This window comes from Chrysoperla carnea, chromosome 5, assembly GCF_905475395.1.
Source record: "Chrysoperla carnea chromosome 5, inChrCarn1.1, whole genome shotgun sequence".
In the NCBI taxonomy this organism is placed as follows: Eukaryota; Metazoa; Arthropoda; class Insecta; order Neuroptera; family Chrysopidae; genus Chrysoperla; species Chrysoperla carnea.
Genome location: NC_058341.1, coordinates 16,831,092 through 16,855,677, shown reverse-complemented (window position 1 = coordinate 16,855,677; position 24,586 = coordinate 16,831,092). Strand labels below are relative to the sequence as shown.

The window sequence follows — 24,586 nt, the reverse complement described above, 5'->3', positions numbered from 1 at the left end:
ATCAATAGGTTAACTTTTAAAACAATTAAAAATAAACTTTCCTTTGATTAGTCATATAATATTCTTTAAGAGAGTATAGATATTGTTAATCGATGGTAATTTATTTCAAGGTTGTAATACCAAATACAATAAATGCATGTATTTATAAATATATAATATATGGACACTTTATCGATTAATGATTATCAAAAAATAAAAACATTATTATTAATTTCTTGGTAGAAAACTCTTGTATTAGCCTTGAAAATTTTTAAGAATTAGATATCTCCATAGACAAGTTCTTATACTTAAAAATGGGTTGATCGGGACACTCATTTGAATGCCACTCGGATCAACTGCTTGAAATTCTCAAAAAAACATTCACATAAAACTTCTTCGATGATTTTCTTCGAAATATTAAAATTTTATTTCTTAAAGATTAGCGCCATTTATCAAATCAAGAAAATTATTTCGAAAAAGGGCAGATCATTTTTTGAGTCTTTAAAAAATTGATGTAAGTTTGTATATCTCTATGTGTATGAGAGTTCGATCCAATTAGAATTATGGTCAAAGTGGGTAATAAAACAGAGAAAAGACAAATTTTTCAAAGAAATATCTACAATTTTAAGGAGAGAAATGAAAGTAATTTGCATATTCTTTATGAAAAAGATTAAATTATCTGAAAATTCGAGAAATGTCCATCGGTGACTCCGGTAGAACAAAAGTCTATGATCACAAAGATCAAAAGTTCTTAGTTTTTGAGATATTTTACATAAACTTTGAAAAAACAAGTTTTAATATAGTTCATCAAGGTTTTTGTGATAACGTTTAAAATTTGTAAATATATTTATGATCTCGAGATACAAAAATTTGGAAATTTTCAGTTCAGGATTAAGAAAACAAAAGTAATATTGTCAGAATTTACTGAATCGGGAAATTAGAGGTAAAGCATTTCAGGATTATATTCACTACAGCTTGTAATTGTATTAAATTAAAAACAATAATGTTATTCATATTTTAATCGCAAAATAAATTGATTTATTTATTATCATAGTCGTACAAAAGAACCAGAATTAAGCCACTTTACGTGCCAATTAAGTCGTGGTTTTTATTTCATACGAGAATACATCAATTTGGAGATCCTAGCTTAGACTGATCTAAGATCTGATTTTAGAAAAGAAATCAGTTTTAAATAGAATATTTATACTTTAAATAGTCAGTCAAAAAATACAGATTTAAAAGTTGTAATGGTTGCTGAAAATAGTATCAGGAAATACTAATAGATGTCATGGCATCGATGAAAATCATAAATTATATACCTAAAGTTTTAATCATAGAGAACTATTATGTTCTTTATTCTATATATTTTTTTGTGCATATTTTTAAAGGTAAGACATAAATAATGTACAAAAAAAAATTTCTAGATCAGAATACTGCCTTAACGTACTAGGCTATTTCTTTTGATTTTTATTCATTTATTTATTTGTTTATTGTTCCTCACAATAACCAAATATAAAATTACGAATATGACATCATATTGCTAAATTTAATGTGAAATGATCTTAACTCTGCAAACATTTCATATAATTTCAATTTCTCAATAAAACCAAATAAATTATTGAAATTTTCAAAATGTCAGTATAACCTGTCAAAATACAAAATATACATAACCTAACAAGAAATAAGACAGGTCTGATTTTGCTAATAATAAAAAAGAAACACAAAAACTGTGTCACTAAACCAAAACAAAGACGATAGTAGAAACCCACCGACTATTGCTCGCCCGACATATGATTACAATAAAAAAAATTTCTAAATAGAAAATTGATATTGTGTGATATGTCAGTTTAATAAATTATAGTTAAGGTTATGTTTTCTATTTTTTTTTTTTTTTGCGTTTGATGTTTAAGAAAGTATATAATTATTTGAAAAAACCAAGTAATTCTTCTACATTTTCTAATAAAATATAACAAAATATTTTTTTTTTACTATTTAATAGCACATTTTGAACTATACACGAAATAGAAAGGACAATATATAAATTAGTGTATATTGAAAAAAGATAGTAATATTTTAGATATATAGAGATAGGTGAACTCTATTTACAAGTTAACTTGTGCAAATAATTGCAAATTTATTTCACGTGAATAAAATTTAAATAAATTTAATTTCGAAGTCGAAAAGGTGTGCCTTAATGGCTAAGGACAATAGTAATGCAGAGAATTTAATTCCAAGCTAAAATTTTAGCCTCAAATGATAAAAGAGGAGGCTATTTCTGTGTTGTCCATGGACACGGAAGGCTTCGTAAAGGCCATATAATAAGCCACAAAGATTGTTTCGTTTTGTATTCCATCAGGAGGCATATTTGCTTGCAATAATTGAAGTTACAGCAGTCTCGATAAGCAGCCGAAGAATGAATACATACAAGAAGGTTGCCAACTGTATGGAATCGACCGATGTCTTCGATATAACTGCGTGTAGTCAAATATATCGATTAAAGGCAGTTGAAATCTGCATTTATGCAGTCTGCACATACGCAGTCCATGTGATAGAAGTCCGAGGGTACATTAGGTCACAAATTTATTCTTACGGCCATTACAGGGCAAACTATACAAATATCATTCCGTGGCTAGAATGACCTCGAAAGCTCAGATTTTGAAAACAATTATTTTGGGATATCGATTTTGCACACATAAATTTTGAAGCCTATATTTACTAAATTAGTATGGGAAATAGAAATATAACATGCAATTTTGAAAGCAATTCGCAGTTCGATATTTTCGTGAAGGAGCTACAGGTTTCTATTTTTTCACACTAATCAATTCTTTAAATTGATCAATGTAAATAAAACGTGGAAATAAAATGAAACGATGTTAGCATGTAAATAAACAGTTCGTGTAAGATATCCACCAACCATAGATTTATGCATAGATAATCTATGGTGATTTGTATGGTTACGCTTATGATGTGTTCAATTACACCACCACCATAAAAACAAATGACTAAGTGAGCATACATAATAGAGATAGATATATATTTTTATCTGTCAAACAAAACTCTATAAAAGGTTGGTAACGTACAGTGATGAACCCAGTCGGACTTTGTGATCACAAATAATTAACAAACAATAATATTTGTGTTAAACAAAGAGATAAAAAAAACGAGACGAGAGAAGAAGCAAGAGGCATTAAATTCAGAAAAACAAGCTAAATAATTTACAACAATCACCAAGTAACAATGATGAAATTTGTGTTGTTTACCGTTTGCCTTGTCGTTGTGGTTTATGCCGCCGACTCCAAAGACAAAGAAGCTGTCCAAGAACCACCAGTTGAGAAAACCTACAAACGGCTTATCCCTGCTGATGTTTTAAGAGGTATTTAGACTTTTTTTCTTTATTTAAATACTTCTTTACTATTAAAAAAAAAATGAAATTGATCCTGTTTTTTAAGAATGGTTTAATTCCACTTTTTCACATTTATTTTGCTTTTTTGATAATATCGATTTATGGATAATATTAAAAATCAATTTTCAAATTTTACATAATTGCGGATATATTTTCAATTAAATTCGAATTTTATATACCTGCAATAAAATCAATCCAGTAGATTGAAATTATTGGTTAATTCTCTATGAAAATCTAAAATAAGATCGTAATGTGTGTGTCTATGAATCTTATACGAGTTTTGTTAATAACATTTGTCTTCGAATTTTAAATCATAGATATGCATGTACATCTTTGAAGATGTTATCTACAGTTCCAAATTCATAGAGAAAAACTATAATGATACATAACTTACTTTGTTTACATGTGTGAGAGGTCAAAGATGTATAATAACCTTTCCTATAAATTTGTTTAATCAAATTAAAGTACCATGACCTCAAAAAGCTGTAAATTATTTGTTTAAAAAAAATTAAAACGGTTTATACAATATTAATTTACATAATCCATGCAAAAAAAGATAATAAAACTATTATTTATAAAATTTTTAATAATACAATGATTTATAACTCAACAAAAATTTATGCAAGAATTTAATTTCCCGTTTTTGATAAATATTTTATATCAAATTTTTATATTCAAAAATTCGTTCTTAAAAATATTTTTGATATGGTTTATAGGTGTTAAATTAAATATTCACCAAAATTTTAACATAAATTTTTATCAAATCGTAAAAATATTTCATTTTTCTCATAACAAATATTATAGCCTGTTCGTATATTTGATTACATAAAACGATTATTACAAATTTTTATTGAAAATTTTATAAACATTTACATTTTTTGTAAAATTTCCACACATGATTCAATTTTCAATTTTGAATTATGTGGTAGGTAAATCAATAAAATTAATCATGAAATATAACTTTTATTTTAATCTGTCATAACCATTCTTCGTTCTAAATCAAATAATTTGAAATGTTTATGAAAAAATTTTGTAATTTCTGTGAAATATTATATTAGATAATTTCAAAATTTTCATATGCTTTTAGTCAGTCTTTAAGAATCATTTCACTTCCGGTGTTTCGTTCAAACGATTGGCAAATAGATTTAAAAATTTTTTTTTTTTGGATCTTATTTGCAATTTAACTGTACATTACTTCAAAAACTTACTTGCTTTGTTTCACGATTTCGATATAAATGACCTGAGCTCTGGCATTATTGACCTAATTTTGGCACTATGCTCTTCTACCATTGAAAGAAGAAGACCTAAATTATTACCACATATAACCATCTTTTCTCGAAAATGTGAACTTTTTGGGTTTTGGGAAAATTTAATTTAGTGCAAAATGGGGATGCAAGTCATTAAATTTACGCCCTAAGCTTATAAAAATTGAAGGTATACAAAAATGATGAAACTAAAAGGAATAGGTAAATCGTTATAATATCTCTTTTATGGTGAAATACATCTTTGTGCCATTTTAAAAATAAGTTATATATCATACCCCAACTTTAAAAATGACATATGATGCATTGATATTTCCTCAATAATAAATCAAATTAATAAGAAAGTGAATTTTGATTTTTATAAAGCTATATGTTATCAATAGATTTCAATCAATTTTAAAATCGGTAAATTTCAAGTAAAAAAACTTTCTCCTATTGTCAAAGAAGAACTATTACTTTATATTATTTGACACGGGGGATCAAATGACTTAGTCATGATTCATTACAAGGAATTACTTTGTAGGACATTTTTTTTTTTGAAAGTAAGAAAGAATATTCTAGAAGATTTTATTTTTATTCAAAAAAATATACTAACTTTCTATTTTTTTTTTCAATACCATATCAATAAATTATGTATCATTAATGAAATAGTCTACTTTTGTTTTATAATAATTTATAATTAGATTTCAATAATTAAAAATTATTAAATAATATGTTAAAAAAAATAATTTAATTTGATATACATTTTTAAAAAAATTATGCAATAAAGGAAATCTTTTCTTTATTTATTGTTTAAATAATAAAAATTAAATAATTAAATACAGTAGACCCGCAGTAATCCGGCCCCTGTCTAATCCGGCACCTATTGTAATCCGACATAGCTATAACGGTAATTACAATGCAGATTTATTATAAATACATTAATTCTTCGTGGCTGAAATTAGAAAATGATTGAAATCTTATCACTTTGATATGTAATTTGTCGGATTACAAGGTATTCTTTTTCAAAAAGTTCCGGATTACAAGGAGATTTGTGGCAGTACTCTATAGTCCGACAAATTCGATAATTCGACATTACCTTGCAAAACGTTTGTCGGATTATCGCGGGTCCACTGTATTAAATAATATTTTATTTAATAAAATTAAATATAATTGGTTTAATACTTCGGTGAAACAAACCTTTATAAAATTTAATTTGGTAATTTTTCTGAAAATAATTTGTCCTCTTTATATATTCGATAATTATCTGTTCTGGTTTTGAAAATTTCACGATGAATTTTTATCAATTTGAAATTTTTATAATAATTAAATCTGAATTAATTAATTTGATGAATTTATAGTAAAATTAATTTTTCTAAAAGTTTTGACAAAAATAATAAACCTTGAAACTGAACAAACTTTATAGTTATTTTATTGATGAAGATAAATAAAATTTTATAGGTTCCTGGAACTTTTTTTTTTTTAAATTAAATTTTTTAAGAAAATCTATTATATTTTAAGACCTTCAGTTAACTGAAATAGACTTTCGCTTCTTAATTAAATTATGTTAACTAATTAAATATTCTTTAATTATCCAAAGAAATTTATAGTTACCGCACCGGTTGTTATATTAATTGAACAGGTTTTAATAAAAGTGACAATTTCATTTCAACTATATTATCAATTTAAAGAAAAAAAAATGAAATTTTATTTTAACCTAATTAGGAAATATAGATAGATTTCCAAGGTCTTACAAATTAATCTCCTAATATTACGATAACATTAGAAAAAGAATATGTAGCCGATATGGTGATGATATAATATTGTTGTAATTCAAAGGGCAATACCTCACAAAAGAGAAATTTGATGGATACGTTCTTGCGTTCTTATTAGTCCATTTTACATTCGCAATTCCCTTAAGCATCATTTATAATCCATAAAAAACTAGGATAGAAAAAAAATTAATACTAAGTTTTACTTAATTGAAATGCGTGTCTTAAGTGCGCATAAGGAATAAAAATTTTGTTTTTTATAGTCTTAGGTTAGGTTAGGTTATATAGGATGTCCACGAAGGACACACTTAGACTATAGAGCCCATTGTGATACCATATATGTGTTTTACCACCTTTTCCGCTGATAATTTCATTTATCAGCTCCTCAATTATTTCACAACCATTAATTAAATTAATATTTGTTGTGACGGCGGGAATCGAACCCACTACCCTAGGCATATCGCGACTGGAATTAGTTATGCATTAACCAACCTAGCTACTATGATTGACTTTTTATAGTCTTAATAAAATTATATATAAAAATCAAATAAAAATATATTGAAAAAAGTATTTTGAAAAATATAAAATCATTGTGTAATTAAAAACTTTCAAAAAAAAAAAATTTCCAGGAACTTTTAAAAATATAAATTTTTGCGTAATCAAAATATATTGATGAAATTATTATTTTAAAAAAACAATAATAATTACAGGCGCGTACTTAACAGCTATGTCATTAACCTCCCACTCATCTTCCAAATTAAATTCGCCCCTGAAACAAAGAAGTGAAACCAGTAAACAGTATTTAATAATTACCAATAACAGTAAATAATAATTATATTTATTTTAAAAGTACATATTTTTTATTTTGAAAATTTTATAAAAAAAATCACATATCACGATTACCTTGATGTTTCTCTATATGCAGTCACCTAAGTAACCAAAGAGCTATGAAGTATGTTATTAAACCACTTTTAAATATATTAAGTAACAACATATTAACCTTATAAATAATATGAATGACATATGTGATTAATATTAATAAATAATCATAGTTTATTTACTTTATTTGTAAGAAAAAAAAAATAAAAAATCGGGTCAAAATTCAGTTCAACATGAGATGAATAAATAAATACCATGATTAGAAATAATATAATTTGCATTTTAAGGTGTTGCGATCACGATATCTTGTTAGGATAATAGATTTGTTTCTTGAAAACTTGTTGGCGCTAGGTTTGGTTTAAGTTATAATGAAGCGACTGTCAGGGATGGTACATTATTGTGGTACCTACATTATAAAAAGATTGCTATTTAAGGAACCTCTATTCCTTGAATTATTTAGAACAGTTCAAGAACATTGGAAGAGATTTGACGTCACAGAAATGATCATGTTAAAGTATGTCGCAAGTCTTCTCAGAGTAAGAAATGCTGGGCAATGATAGAGGATGTACATCAACGCTTATTTTTTTCTTTTCAATGTCGCAATTCCTGTAGAAGTCGTAGTGTACATGTAAGCCAAAATACTCAGCATATACAGCCTATTCGAAGAATATAAATATTTTCTAAATGTCTTCGACTGTATCTTGATCATTTCTGTAGCACGTACCTTTCTCCAATGAATATTGCACATTCTAGAGAAGTTTTAATTCCGCATCCCTGGCAAATTAATTTAAACAAAACACTTGTTTTTATATCCACGTGAGCCGGAGTAAGCAATAACGCTAGCGTATGAATAGACCATAGTAATATGAAATATGTTAGCTACAGGAAGAATATTTATTATCGAACAATTTTTCTATGTGGGTGGAGTAAAATATTAGAAAGTAAAACTCAAGCAATGAAGACAATGGCCAAGAAATATAATGCAACTTGATTGTGATTATTAGAAGCACATCATGCGTTGAAATAATCGCCGATTTATTGTTCCTTTTATGAATAGTAGACAACATATTTAATATTGGATTTCATTATAATTTTGAAATATATATTTAAAACACTAGGTTAGTTTTTTCCCGGTGAAAAACATCGAAGATCGATTTTAAATTTAAAACTTTCGACATCTTAATATCGAGGAAGAACGAACTTCTTAAAAATGTCTTAAAAATGGACAGACGAACCCTATTTATTTCATCTTTTTAAAGAAAGTAAGAATCTAATAATCTTGTTTTACTGAAAGTAATTTCACTTCTTCAATTATTCCAACAAGTACATTAATTATATTATCGAATCGAACAACAAATATCGATTTATAAAAAAAGTTATTATTTATGTGTTTTTTTTTAGAAATACCTATATGCGGAAATTAATAACTGTGAATGTTTGTAGAGAAGAGAGAATTGCAAAAAAAATACCTGAAGACATAAATTGTTGCAATTAATAAAGAAATGGCCTAAATTTGTTTTTAACTTTCGCTATTAAAACAACATTAAAAATTATTACAGACTTATAAAAAATATTATTAAACACTTGATTACAGTTTAAACTAGTAAGTCAAGCCTGAATAGTCAAAAGTCTAGGGTTCTTGGGAGGGTAGGAACTGTATTTTTGTGATATTTTTCTACTCCTCTGCAATGTTCATGTTCGCAATGCAAATACGTGGATGCATGGTATAATAACATTTTTTGTAAGGATGTATTTGATTAAGAAGGAGTATATAAATTTATTAGCGATTTCGAAAGTGAATTTGTTTTGTTTGTTTGTTATTGAAGACGTGAATTAAAACATGACGTGTTTTGCATATTAATATGGTCATTATTTAATTTCACCATTCATAATTTTTGTTCATAAATTTTTCTAGAAATTTGTAGCAGTTTTGAAATAAAAACTTGAAAGTGAAATTATTTAGAAATATTCATTCATAATTGATTATAAAAATATTGTATTCAATAATGAACTCTATTTATTTATAATTTCACTCGAATTGAACTGTTTTTGTTCGAATTCGATTCAAGGCCTGTAATTTGGTTACTTCTGTAACAGATATGGTCGATAGAAGGTGTACTATTGTATTGTCATCGATTAATGTTCTTATAACAAGTAAATATTTTTTGAGTCAATGATCAATATTTAACTCAAGAATATAAGTATATTTATTTGACTGCTTACAAATTTTATTGAACCAAGAAAATATTAGACTTTTTACTATGTCAAAGATAAAATAGATATTTACAAATTACAAACAAGTCAAGCAAGTAAAAGATTTTCTCGTGAAGAGGATATCTATCAAAAGAGGTACGTTGATACATTTTAGAGAAATTTAACTGATCATTACAACTCGTTAAAGACATATTATTTCTAATACTTATTTAATCTAATTAAATTAACCTTCACCGATTAATTAAACTTTTATCTAAATAATTAAATAAAAAATTGATTGATCTTCATTTATTATTATTTTCATTTTTTTAAATGTCTAATTAATCGTTTTCAATTCCCATTAATTTATTAATTAGTCTTTTAATATGCCGATAAAAAAAGTATATATTCTTAAATTATTATTATAATTAAGGAATTAAAAAATGGGATTTATAATTTATTTTCTTTCGTGATCAACTCTCAAAGTCAATTGGTTTAATTAAAATTTGATTAATAGATCCATATTTCATGATTAATTAAAAAAATTTTAATAACAACTATAATTAAACCTGTCAAATATTTAAGAAGTTTGACTAACGGTAATTAAAATACAATAAATATTGATTTCTTAAGATATTTATCATCAAATAATGTGTTATTTTTAACTCTTCGGTACCACACAACTATTTCTCATACATAGTGTACGAAATGTTTTTTACAATTCTGTTAATATAGATATCTCTCGTCAACCACCAATACTCTAACTGTAGTCGTTTCTGTTTAAAAATTAAATTGATAAATTTTGAGTTATTATATTAGTTATTAGTTTATTTAGACTTTTGAAAATATTTAGCGGTTGGCTTTTTTTCTAGAATTAAATAACTTGTTAAAACACAACGTCTCTTATGCTTTTCATGTTAATTATCCGAATTTTAATTAAATTTATCGACGGTCAATCGACTTCAAATTTTATGGTAATTATATTTAATAATCCTTAATAAGTATAAAAAAATTCGAATTTTCTGACACTATGGATACAGCGAGGCAAGTTTGGTTTATTTTTATTTGGAAAATTGAAGTTTGCGGATTTTTCTCGTAATAAAGAAATTACTTTTTTACTAAATTAGTTTTGTGTACCTATATTATTATTATTATAAAATTTATTCAGGAAAAAGTTCAGATTAAAAACTGCACAATCATGGTGATAATGGAGGGAAATCAATTTTTTCTAGGGCGTAACTTGTTATAAAATGAAAAAAAAAAATTCTCAATGATTAAATCAACTCGTACTTTCCGATTATTTCCTATTTTTTTTATTAATTATGGGTGTGTGTAATTATAATTTATCTTATACCGCAAGAGAATTTTCCAATGAGTTTTTCTAAATAATTGTCTTAGATGTATTTTTTTTTTGTAATAAACTAAATAAAATAATTACATTTAATGTCCTTATTGTTTGTAATTATGTAATTAATTGTCATTCAAGACCTTGTTTGTTATTTAAAAACATAAACTTTTATATATTATTCTAAACAAAATTGAAAAAAAAAATAAATACACAATTATTGTTTGAATAATTGTCCTTGTGAGATTTTAAGTACTTTCAATTATGTATTTTTATAATTATTGTACACAGGGGAAAGTGTTGTATCTTGTGTACTAATGTTTTGGGTATTAGTTAACAGTTATCGATAAAAATTATACTTTTTTATATTTGATCCATGGGACAATACCATAATGCACCATGAAAACACATTATCAGTGAAAATTTATATTTCAAAAATTCACGGTCCATTGTAGGGTTTGATTGAAATTTTTTGTATGTATTTGTTTTATGGAAATTTAATCGATTTTTAAATTAATATTTAAAATGATATCAGAAAATTTGTTAAGATTAGCATATTGATTCACTATTACCATCTTATTACCATCTGATTTTTTTAATGGATTTTTCAAGGATTTCTTTTTAAATGATTTTAAATAATTTTAACAGGAAATATTTCGTTAATTCTAGACAATCTTGAAGAATAAAATTCCACAAATGTAGTTTTCATACTCAAAAATTCAGTTTCATGGGAAAATTCACAAAAATATCTATAATTATTAAATGTATCACACTATCAGTATCTAGTAAATGTCTAAGTACTTTGATGTATCTTTTTCAAACTGCATTCTTTAATTATGTTACTAAAAATGGCCAACAGTAAATGGAGGGGGGGGAAGATCTGGAGAACCATGTTTCGGTCGAAGAACAATCGTTAGCGTTTTAAAAAATATCTCACTTCACGGATATATCTCACGGATTTCATAAGCAATATTATACCAGCCATTTCTGGGTATTGGCTAGAAGGCAAAAATATTGAATGTTTGGTCCTTGTAGTGCAAATTAATATTGCAGGATTTGTTACAATGAGGAGGAATAGGAAACTATGTTCTATCTTCATTGCCATGTTCAGTTCATGCCATGAGAAAATTGGCTCCTTTGGATGAGTCGACCTTTGCGATTTGAAGTGCGTTGACGTTAAGGCACTTATAACAAACTCTAAACTTTTTATGGAGTAGTGACTGGGAATTGGGCCAACTTCTTAGTTATCACAATGGATTTAATAATCTGCGTACCTTCTGTAGAGGTAAAGAAGCACCTTCTCTATGTTAAAAAAGTGTTCCTCAAGTTGCATTAAATTAAGAAGACGTTGGTGTACACGATTGCCATTCTAATTTCTATATTTAACGCTGTTTTTTGGACACTTTTTGAGTTAAACAACCATAAAAGGTTGTGATTCTTTACCTCTACACTCCATAATATACCTTTCATTCTAGACTAACCTTACCTTGTCTAAATAGTATACACCAATTGTTTCAAAAAATTTTTTAAATGTGATTTGATCGTGTAAGTTAAATTCAATTTTTTTGATCGTGACAATACCACACACCTCTTTTTTATGCAAACAATATAAACATTTACTTGTTTTGTGGGTGTTTTTAATTTTTTTTATTTATTAATATTAAATATAAATTTAATATCTTGACTTAATTACCTGTTATTATAACATTTGATAGTTCACAAATCATGTTATTATTACTTCGTGGTTGGTTAGCTGCTTTGGTTAGCTAGCTGTGCAGCACAGTATAGAGTTAAGTTGTTAGCTTATAATATTAATACCACGAGCTGTTCGTTGTTCATATGTGGGATTTTTATATGTCCTAGTTTTTAACACAGTCTGGGTGAAAGTTGTAATTCCTTCTTTTGTCATAAATTGATATTTTATTTTATTTAAAAAAAAAAAATCTTTTATGTACTCCACACGACCTCTATGTCTATTTTTAGGTCCCGATGAAAATGGAGGGCTATTAGTTTTACGCGATTATCCATGTTTTTATCAACTTCTGCCATGTTAGGCTTCTAAAAAGATGAGTTAATTTCAATGTTTTGTCATTTAAAGATTGTCAAATTATTCCTACTTATTCTAGGGTTTTTCAGATGAGCCCTACCTATCGTAGAAAAACAATTTTTTTTCCTTGCGCTTCCACCATATGTCGATTATGTATGTTTATACGTTTTTTACGAAGCAATGCAAAAATTTTAGAGCAAAGGCCTATTAATTTCAATTTGTGTGTTTAGAAATTTTTATTACATATTGCCTTCAGTCGCCTAAACAGCCGTTTCCAGGTGTGAAATTTTACAAAATGAAAGTGTCTTTTGAGACTGAGATTTCTTCATTCCTTTATGATGTAGATTCCGATTTCATCTTCATAGTAACATAATCTGCTGAATTTAACCAAAATGAAAGTGATTTTGATTCCCTCGTCATCTTAACATAATCTGTTGATTATATAGATGTAAAATTAAAATCATATGATTCGTATAGCAGGTCGTACTCAGCAATCGATTGAATAAAAATATATTTATTATAAATATTAAATATTATTATTAACTAGCTTGTCAGTAGGTAGTTATTTATTTATTAACAACTGTTTCAAACAAAAGTGATATCATATATTGCTGTTTTGATACTTGTAGGTTGGTTAATATTATACATGCAAATTTTTTTAATGTTCTAAATATCAGTTTTGCAAATAAAGTAAATTCATCTTACTTTCTTGAAAGGAATATTAATAAATTATTTTGAAACTGAAATAACTTTCATGTTTCATTTTTTTTTAAATTTCCTTTATATTGCATGTAAGCACTATCTGATGTATTTACATACTAAGAAATTTTTTCGTGGATAATTTGAGAGTTGAGCGTTTTTGAGCGAAAACAAGAGAAACAAGTGTTTGAAACAAGCCAGAGCATTCATAACATTGTAATTTACAGAGTTGCAAAAATAATAAATTTTGAAAACTGAAAAATGATTCTAGAAATTAGAAACAAAACTATAGACTATAGTTTTAAGTTCACGAATATAGTTCTTAGTTGAAAATCACTTAGTTCTTAGTATTTATTAGTAGAATTTTCGATTTGATGAAAATCATTTGGACATTAAAATAATTTTGATTCAAAAATTACGAAAATTGGTTTTATTTCATTGACTTTTTTAAAATTGACATTTTGAGAATTATATTTTAGAACAGATTATATCCAGTATCATCGTGTTAGCCAATTTTAACAAGGGAAACAATTTTTGAATCGGAAACTGCGTTTTCGATTAAGCATTTTGCGTTTTTTTAATAGAAATACATCGATTAACGATTTATCTGTGATATATTTCAATGTATATTGATATTTCTTATCATTTTCTCGATCAAATACACTTTGAATGATTTCCTAATTCTAAACTAAACCTTTTTATATGAAAAAAAAAAGGTTCCTTACAAAAAAAAAGAGAAGGCGGTTCTCTCATTTATATTGGCTCATACCTATAGATTAATCTATTTTTTCGACCCAAAAATTTCTTTTCCTTTAACATGAACTAATACATATTGGTGTTAAGGCCAGAAAAAATATCGGATATTGTTCAATAATAAGTAAATATATATTAATTTTGTCATGCAACTAGCATTAAACAATAGACGAAACTATAGTGTGTTTTTATTGCTAAATTGTGTGACCATATCGTCATGAAACAAAATAGCGGACACAAAGAATAGGTATGAATGGCGCGCACTATTATACCGTTATTATTATGAAAGCGTTAAACACAAAAAACAGCAGAACACTTCATCCAGAAATCCGGTCTCACATTCTAAATATCAGTGACTCACAACACACAACTAACTATTACCACCATTATTCTGATTTTTCAATTGTTGTATAATCTAATTGTTTACCGATTTTTTATAAATTAATATGATTTTTATGCTTATTTTTTTCGCATCGTAAGGGATCGTCAATGATCGTTAATTATCGATAATTATGAACATTTCATATCTAATATACGTTTTTCTATATGATAAACTAGTGGCTACCCGCACGCGTTGCTGGACAATTTGTTTATGCGAAAGTTAAATTTGCTTGGACTAAGGAATCACATTGTCCCATACAAACTCAGTCCTCGTTTTTGATCCCCTTAGTGGTAGTATTTCGGAAAATCATTTTTTATCGGATGCCTACATCATACAGTGAAAATTCTCCAAGTTTCAGGTCTCTACGATCTACGCGGCTTAGACTGTGAGTTGATACGTCTGTCAGTCATTCAGAATAACAATTTATCCAAAATTTTAATTATCTACCGTCGAATTTCCATAAAAATTGCGAGGTTTTTCAAGGAAGTGATTTTTGAAGTCTAATTACATATTTTGAGAAATAAATTCTGAAAAAAATGAATAAATATTTTGCCGAGAAGGTGAGATTCGATCCATGACATTCGATATGCCTTGAAAGAAATTGTAATAATAATTTCAAATTTGTTGCGGTGTTTAATCTGTTGCGTAATTGAAGGTGTCAGTTATAATAACTAGATTATTTAATAAACCATGCAATTAATTTTTTTTTTGCATTAACCATATCAAGGTCTCAACGATTTTCTTAAATAACATCAAAAAATTGTAAAATTATAATTTATCACGTAACTAATTTTTTTCAATTTAAACCTTGGCAATTTAGGCCAATAATCAGGGTAGAACATTTCACATTTAATTAAAATTAAAACAAAGACAATGCAAAAATTTTGGTTTTAAGGTCAAATCTATTTGCTGTTTTTATAAATTTGGTGAAATGAGAGTATTTTGATTATGAAAAGAACGGTCAAATGTGAGTTAGGATTAAATGGAACACTATAAAACATTTATTTTACATGAAAATGAATACAATTTACAAAAATTTGCTATTCTGGTCTCGAAAATTACTAAATTGATAATTAATCATTGGTATCAAACTGGTAAAATGGTAACACTCCTCTTTGAGGATGGCATGAAAAAGCGATCTAATATACAAATATGATTTTCTCTATTTTCTCAATAAAAATAAAACCAGTGCCTTTTGGTCTTTATTCTGAATTTTTTGGTACAATATTCTAAAAATTAAATATTTTTAATAAAATATTTAAATTCATCTTAAAATTATGTATAATAAAAATTAATTGAAATGAAACGGTTTTGGTCCAGTGAATTTTAAACACACAGCATCAAATTAGAATTTTTCATGCTATTGGCAGTGAATGTTTTTATATTGATTTTTTGTAATACCATGAAAATTATTTATTTGTATAAATTTTTCATGTAGCGAATTGATATCTTAATAATATAGTGTATATCTATTTATGCACCCATTTTTATTTACTTCTCGAGTTTGCAGTTAAATTAACTTAAGAAATATTCTGTTTCTGACTCTTGAAGTAATGAAGTAATAAGTTAATATTCACATTTGAATTTATTTTTAAAAATAGACTATAATTTTACGCATCTGTAATATAAGTTGCATATATAAAAAAATTAAACATTTGACAATTTTTTTAATAATTTTCGTTTTTTCTTTTTCAGATTTCCCTGGCATGTGTTTCGCTAGTACAAAATGTGCTACTGTTGCACCAGGTGAAACTTGGGATTTAGCACCATTCTGTGGTCGCTCAACTTGTGTTGTTTCAAAGGATACACCACCACGTCTTCTTGAATTAGTTGAAGATTGTGGACCATTACCTCTCGCTAATCCAAAATGCAAACTTGATGAAGGTAAATTTTAAATATTTCAAGTAAATAACAAACATTTTTCATAAAACCAAATAAAATTAATTTTGATACTTTCTTCTTTGGACATGCAAGTCAAAATGTTATGAATATGATATAAAAGCCTCTATTTTGCCAATTGAGCTTTAAAGATCTGTCAATTTTTGATTTAATATCAATTTTTTCTTTTATTTTATAGAAAAAACCAACAAAACCGCAGCATTCCCATACTGTTGTCCAAGCTTTACATGCGAAGATGGAGCTAAATTAGAATATCCAGAAATTCCAACTGTAGCCCCAGTACCAAGTGATGCTAGCTCAACGGAGGCAGCTGAAAAAGCATAAATTATTTATGACTGAATAATTTTCTTAGAACTATTTCGTAGCGGAAGAAATCCAACTGTGTTAAAAAAAAATTCAAAAAACTAAAATTATAACATCGAAGTCAATTTTTCTCATTTTTTTGTTTGTTTTTGAGTTTGTTATTTTGATGATGACATAATATTTATTTTTTTTTTTTAAATTATCAAATTTTTTGTTTCATTTCTTATATATTATTGAATAATAAAGCCGAAAATTTTTTCTTTTCAAAAAAATAGAGTAGAATTACCCTAAAACAAATAAAAAGTATAATAATAATTGCACCGTTTTAAATAAAATATTTTTACATCCAAATTTTTCGAAAATTTTCATAGAATTAAAAAAAAAAATTGTATAGCTATATTAATGTATAAAATTTGAATAAAAAATATTTTGTAATAATTCTTTAGTTGTTTTTCGCCCGTTCCTTAAATTGCCATTCATTTTCGTTCCTTCCAAAATTTTGAATAGGTTTTTAAGAAATACTGTGTTACCTACCTAAAATTTCAGTTGAATGAACAGAAAATAGGTAATTTATATATTAATTTTAATTAAAAAATTTATTGTAAGAATGATCCAATAAATTATAAAAATAAATTGGGCATTTACAATTTGAAGGTCAATAAAATTTAGAGAGGCGTTTAAAATTTTTTTCAAAAAGCCATTGAGTGTTATTAATTGTATTTAAAAAAGATTTATTCATCATTCCAAGCAAATTAATCAGCATATTGTAATTACTATATCAATAAAATTAATAATACTAAAAAATGCATAGCTAATTACTCAATGAAATTTCGGTGAATAGTTTTCGAAGGAAGCGATTCTAAAAAGTTTTATGTTTTCGGGGTCCTAATTACACTAAATAATTAATAGATATGAAATTCTGCTTAATTTTCCGACTGAGCGACAAGTTTCAGAGCGACAAGTTTCTGGACTGAAAAAATTATTCACGAATATCATCTCTCGAATGCGATTTTGTTATTCGCCCAATCGTCAAAATGACCTCATTTTTGTTCTTTAAGAGAAATAGAAGAACCTTATCATAATGAAAACATTTATTTCGAGACTATTCAAGAAATACCTTGAAAAATAGCCAACCCGAATTAGAGACGATCAATCGACTTCAAATCTTATGGTAAATGAATTAAAATATCCATAAAAAGTATTTAAAAACTAGAATTTTGTGACACTATGCTCATAGCGAGATAACAACCATAAGACTCTTATATAGCTTTTTTGGCTAGAATTTCTGAGTTGAGAATACATTATCTGGCTTGTTTTTAATTTTTTTTTTAATTAGTATTTAATGGATCATTCTAGTTTTGTATATAGTGGTCGTGTGGCGTTAATTTTTATATTATTAAATATCTATAAGTAAGTATTAATTTTTATGATTTAAAACAAAATAAAATTATTTCCGAGTTGTGTCCCACTGATTAATTATAAATTATTAAATATCGTATGCCTTATAAACTATAAATAAATTATTCAAAATTATTAAATTACATTTTTGCCCTTGGAAAATTCGAAAAATATTATTCGATAGTGAGACGTCAAAGTGAATCACTTTTACCTGGTTTTTAGCAAATTCTGAAGCTTTTTAAATGCAAAATTTATCTTGTCTTGCTAGGTGGAGTGATTAGGTAAATGGTTTAATTATATATCGTGTGGATTTTTCTATTTATATTATTTTAGAAAGATTTTTCATTGAGACTTTGTGATGACGAATATTGGTAAAAATTTGCATGTTCGAAAAGTATATACATTTATTTCAGTGTCCAAACGTGTGAAAATAACGGAATTTTTTAAATATCACGTATGTTTGTAGCATTGAGTATTAGAAAAGAAACGATTTTAATTCCCATTTGTCCTTTATTATGGCACAATACACAAAGCAATGAACAAAGGACACTGTATATTGAATTTGGAAAAGTATCGGGTATACTTAAAATCAACGGACTTTCTAATAAAAAATTGTATGAGTTTGGGAATGGTGTAAGTACTTCTCAGATCTCAGAGGCTAACGGCTCTATCAAATTTCCACTTCCTGACATGTTTTCTAATATTGTAACATGATATAAGTTCAATGGAACTATCATATAGCATTATCAGAAGTTAATACATTTGCAATGTTTTGATTTCATGATTATTTATTGGATTAATTATTTCCATAAATGCATACCCCCGCACGTATTTAATGTTTATAAAGAAATAATTTCAAAACTATATAATGAAATTGAACGTTATAAAACAATGATTTGAATATCTAAATTTCTTAAGAAAAATTCTGGAAATTTAATAGAATTTTTAATAAAAATTTAATTATATATTGTTTGTTTTACTTCATGCGTTGAAAATGAACTCAAAAATTTAAATTTCCAATCATAAAAAGATATGATAAACTAGTTATTAATTGGAATCAGCATGGAATTATAGTTAATTTTGGTTATATTATTAGAATTATATATAGTTAACTTTTCAAATTTGTGATCAAATTTAACCTACCTATAATAGTTTAGAAGATAGTATGGTCCTGGTACCGATATTTCATACAATGGTGAATGTAAGCTAGAAAATAACAGCAAAAATGAAAACCTTGACCCAAAATAAGTGGGTTTCAAAAAAAAATCCACTCAGATCGAATAAAATTTGGGTGTATTATGAAAAAAATTGATTTTTTGAACTTTATGACGTCATTAAAATCCAATAAATTTGATTTTGCTCTATTAAATCCAAAAGATGTCCAATTTTAATAAACCAAACATGGAATTATACTAAATTTGGGTCATAATTTTCAAATTTGTGGTCAAAGTTAACCTACCTATAAAAGTTGAGAAGATACTATGGACCTGGTACCGATATTTCGCACAAAAATGAATGTTAGCAAGAAAATAACACCAAAAATGAAAACCTTGACCCAAAATTAGTGGGTTTTAAAAAAAATTCCATTCAGATCGGATAAAATTTGGGTGTATTATGAAAAAAATTGATTCTTTGAACTTTATGACGTCATCAAAATCCAAAAAATTTGATTTTGCTCTATTAAATCCAAAAGATGTCCAATTTTAATAAACCAAGCATGGAATTATACTAAATTTGGGTCATACTTTTCAAATTTGTGGTCAAAGTTAACCTACCTATAAAAGTTGAAAAGATACTATGGACCTGGTACCGATATTTCGCACAAAAGTGAATGTTAGCCAGAAAATAAAACCAAAAATGAAAACCTTGACCCAAAATTAGTGGGTTTTAAAAAAAATTCCATTCAGATCGGATAAAATTTGGGTGTATTATGAAAAAAATTGATTTTTTGAACTTTATGACGTCATCAAAATCCAAAAAATTTGATTTTGCTCTATTTTATCCAAAAGATATCCAATTTTAATAAACCAAACATGGAATTATACTAAATTTGGGTCATACTTTTCAAATTTGTGGTTAAAGTTAAACTACCTATACAAGTTGAGAAGATAGTATGGTCCTGGTAGCGATATTTCATACAAACGTGAATGCTAGCAATAAAGCTGGTACCGATATTTCGCACAAAGGTGAATGTTAGGTAACATATAACACCAAAAATGAAAAGTTTGGAGAAAATTAGTGGATTTAAGGTTTATTTTTTGATAATTTTCAAGATAAAAAAGGACAAAATACGAAAAAATATGAAATTTTTATTTTGAATAATAATCATGCATTATATAAAATACAAAAAAAAAAATACTTAATTAAATTTATTGAAAAATAAATACAAAATTATTCTCGTGATTTTCAGAAATTTATTAAAATTAAATTTAGTTTGTTGTATTATACACTATTTATATGTGATCTTAGGAAAAATAGAAATAGAATTAAATAAATTTAAATTTTCGACGTATTTCTTCAAAAATTCTTCTTAATTAGAATTGGAACGTATTGGCAACGTGATCTTTTTTTTTATATAAAATACGTACTTTTATTGTGTAAAATTTCGAAACAAATACTTTGGTTCTATAATCACGAATATGTCCTTGCGAATGTTAATGTGGTTTATTGTGATTTATTATGGGCTTATTCATTTTGCGTTGTATCTTTATCCAACGATGATAAATCCAATCGAGTATCGATTTCTAAATTGTCATTTTGAGGCATTTCATCACTTTGTTGTTGAGCTGTTGCTACATTTTTTGATTCAGCGGCTTTTCCAATTTGTGTATTACTTCGACGTGCACTCGGGGGGTTAGAATTATTATTAGTAGCTGATTTAGTGTCTTCTCTGGGAGCGACAGATTTTGTTTCTTGTTCTCTTTTCGACTCAACGGTACTACTTAAAAAGCGCCGTGAATCACTTTCAACACCTTTAGGCTCATTTGCTACACCTTTGGGTGCGGCGGCTTCTGTAGCTTTTGAACCACCATTAACACTATCATCGTTACCGAAATTACGACGTAAACCAGAATTGGCAGATAGTGATGATCTATCGAAGCCATCTGTAAGCAAAAACAGAAACAATTTATAAATTTAAAACGAATTTCGATCGAGTAACTGCATGTAGTCGAATAAAAAACACTGTTTTACTATTAAACATATGCAATCAGAATTACATTGATGTCAATATTTTTGCAACTGTATATTTTTAAATGAACAAATAGTAGAGAATGTAATTAATAAATATTTCAAAAAACACTATTTTGAATAAGAAATATCTTTGTTTTGGTCTTTCTATCCTCGGAATTTCAAAATAAATTACTTTTTGATGATTCTTGAAGGGTATTTGAATTTTTCGGGTTTTTTCGGGGAAACTTCCAAGGAAATCCTAGTTACAAGCTAGTTTTGTAACTAGCAAAGTTTTTATTAATATAATAAATTAAAATTTACCTAAACTGCCATAAACAGGCCAACCACCACTGCTGGGAATATTGGGCATCGATGATGCTTGAGCCGAAGACGAAGCTTTACCATATGCTGAATTATACATTGGAGAAATATATTTACCCATATTCGAATTCATTGATGGATAAAATGGTTCGAATTTATCATATCTTGATGGAAATTCAGTTATTACGATTTCTGGTTGACGATTAAATGATGATGGTAAACGTAAGCCACTATTTCCACCATAACTACTACCACTACCGTAACTGCTACCTCCACCAAAACTACCGCTTCCGCTCAATAAGTCGCTTATTGATAAACCACTTACACCACCGGTGGTGAGTGGTGATTGATATTGATTCCATGAATTCAAATTTTCTTGTAATCTATCTGGGAATTGTGGTGTTTGATATTCAAAGGATGTAGGATAAGAGGGTGCGTTTGGTATTTGGTAATAGTTTGGTTGTACTGTAGGTATTGGATACTGGTATGAAGGCACTTGTGAAGATTCTGAAGAAAACAAACTTGGAAAAATTGATGAGGAATCTTGATTGACTTTCGGCAACAACCAGCTTGGTGTTGAATCTTCTTTCGGGTACATCCAATTCGAATGCATATCAACACCCATCTTTGATGTTGGATCTCCTAGAAACAACATACTTCCTGGTTTGGATCGAGATGGAAGAACAGATCCTGGAAAAATTGTTTATATTAAGAGCTATTAGAATCTATAATTCCAGAAAGATCCAAAGCATATTTCCTTGAGAATGGAGGGTTCCTTGTGCCTACGTTTACTTGAAAGGTGAAAGCATATAAGCAAACAAAGTCTGTTCTTGAGTTTTACTATAAAAATTTATCAATTAAACCATATAACATATACACTGTGGGAAAACATTTTCTTCTGAATTTCGAAGAATTAATATTAAAGAAAATTGAGGTGTTACTCATTGCCCAAATATCGTTGTAATGAAAGTCGATCTTTTCGGGCTTTGTGATCTTTTTTGCCTACCATGCTTGTTAAAAGAAGCCGTTGAAGAAAAAACGTACTGTTAAAAGGTTAGCTAGCACTTGACAATTGGCATGAATTTGTAAAAGAGAATCATTTTTTAACTTGTTCGAAGCTATAAATTTAATTTCTCAAAACTGCTCTTATTAATTTCCAAACAGTAGGCCAAAATAATTCCTTTATGTTGATATGAGAAAACTTCAAATAAAGGATATTTAAATAATTTAAAGCTTAATTGGTTCTATATGATCTTTTTAATATTCCTTAGAAAGAATATCTTAAGAGAAAGAAAGCATTCAGGGTAACTTTAAATATCTTTGAAATTTCCAACAGAAACTTCTAAAATATGTTACGCATGATTAGTGAACAAAAGTCAATTTATTAAAAAAAAATATTGCTTCTTTTAATGAATTTTTTTAATAATAAAAGATTTTTTAATTATTCTCTTGGTAATATAAAAATATTAATTGGAAAATGCATTAACAATAAGAAAACTTTCAATTATAAAGAACTATTTTTAGAAATTTGATACCTTTAATACAAGCAATGTAAAAAAAAATTTAGTATTTTATGAAAATTAATTTTTCTGTAGATTGAGTTTTATTAAACTTAAAATTTTGATGTTTTTAATTAAGTATTTGTTTCCGAGCTATGAAGACATGAATCATTTAATTGATTTAAAAATTAATTAAAATTTTTTTGAGTGGAACAATTGTTTATCGTTTGGAAAAATTGTTCAATTTTTTTTTATTTAACATTTTATGTGAAATTTCAATGTTGGAAAAATAATTTTGTTGAAAAATTCATTCATTGTCTTCAATTTTCGATGCTTTTTTACATTTAAGAAACTTTTCATGAAAAACGTATAATAAATTATAAAATTCGCTTTTGTAGATTCAATGGTTGTGACAAACTCCCGCGATTAAGGATGTATGAGTAACAATTTTTGATTTAATAGCTCAAAATTTTTTATAGCTAGACTTTTTAAGATGCAAATTTTTAAGAAAAAATCATTGAAAATCGGTACAAAATACATTGCTCTTACGGAGAAATCTCAAAAACGACATATATTGAAAGTTTTTGATAATTTTCACTTAGAAGGAATGAAAACAAAAACTTTTTAAAAGAAAATAAACATATTAGCCATGATATAGAAGATAAAAAAAAACAAGTGTACGTTGTTCATTTATAAGGAATGTACGAGCAGACTAGATTTAGGGTTGAAATTATTTTTATCTTATTTTCAACTTTGGTGATTAATTTTATTATTACTTCATGAATGTAGAAGAAAAGTAAGAATACAATTATTTGATATACCTATGCCTTGGTTTTTGAAGTATCGAAAGCTGAATAATTAAACAAAATTTTCAATTTTCAATATTTTGATCTATTTTTCAATGTTTTGATCTAAAATTACTTGATCATACATTCTTAAAGAGTTCAAAAAATTTTTTTAAAAACATTTTCCTAATAGCCAATAGGAATAAAGTATTTTAAAATAGGTTCTCTTTAATATGAGCCAATATCGATATTTTCGAATTAAAACACTCTCTAAAAAGTTGAAGAATTGAAAAATTTTTACAAATCCAGAAAAATTGCCCAAAATTTGAAAATATGATATATTTTACGAACTTACGCCCATCACAAGAAATAGAACACAACACAAACGAAATACATAATAAATACATGACGATAAATTGTTTCAAACAAATTTTCATGTCACTCGATGAAAAAAAAATCGCGCACTAATAATTTTATATGATTGTTACTTTGATTTTATGGTAAGGAGTTAATCGAA

General features: G+C 26.7%; 2 protein-coding genes across 2 annotated transcripts; one reads left to right on the top strand and one right to left on the bottom strand.

Annotated features, from left to right (window-relative positions):
* The first annotated feature begins 3,068 nt into the window (after positions 1-3,068).
* LOC123300002 lies at positions 3,069-17,045 on the top strand. The gene is made up of 3 exons (XM_044882454.1): positions 3,069-3,352; positions 16,389-16,577; positions 16,771-17,045. Exons 1-3 carry the CDS (start codon positions 3,217-3,219, stop codon positions 16,914-16,916), a joined length of 471 nt encoding a protein of 156 aa, XP_044738389.1. The 5' UTR covers positions 3,069-3,216; the 3' UTR covers positions 16,917-17,045.
* Positions 17,046-20,841: 3,796 nt separating this feature from the next.
* Positions 20,842-24,586, bottom strand: LOC123299987. Its single transcript, XM_044882434.1, has 3 exons — positions 24,425-24,586; positions 21,786-22,475; positions 20,842-21,397 (listed from the first exon to the last, which is right to left on the bottom strand). The coding sequence occupies exons 1-3, from the start codon at positions 24,504-24,506 to the stop codon at positions 20,979-20,981; spliced, it is 1,191 nt and encodes a 396-aa protein (XP_044738369.1). The 5' UTR covers positions 24,507-24,586; the 3' UTR covers positions 20,842-20,978.

Coding starts and splice junctions, on each gene's coding strand:
- LOC123300002 (XM_044882454.1), top strand. CDS start 3,217: ATGATGAAATTTGTGTTGTTTACCGTTTGCCTTGTCGTTGTGGTTTAT. Junction 3,353..16,388: donor CCCTGCTGATGTTTTAAGAG/GTATTTAGACTT, acceptor TTTCTTTTTCAG/ATTTCCCTGGCATGTGTTTC. Junction 16,578..16,770: donor AAAATGCAAACTTGATGAAG/GTAAATTTTAAA, acceptor TTTATTTTATAG/AAAAAACCAACAAAACCGCA.
- LOC123299987 (XM_044882434.1), bottom strand. CDS start 24,506: ATGAAAATTTGTTTGAAACAATTTATCGTCATGTATTTATTATGTATT. Junction 22,476..24,424: donor TTCTATTTCTTGTGATGGGC/GTAAGTTCGTAA, acceptor CAATTTTTCCAG/GATCTGTTCTTCCATCTCGA. Junction 21,398..21,785: donor GCCTGTTTATGGCAGTTTAG/GTAAATTTTAAT, acceptor TTTTGCTTACAG/ATGGCTTCGATAGATCATCA.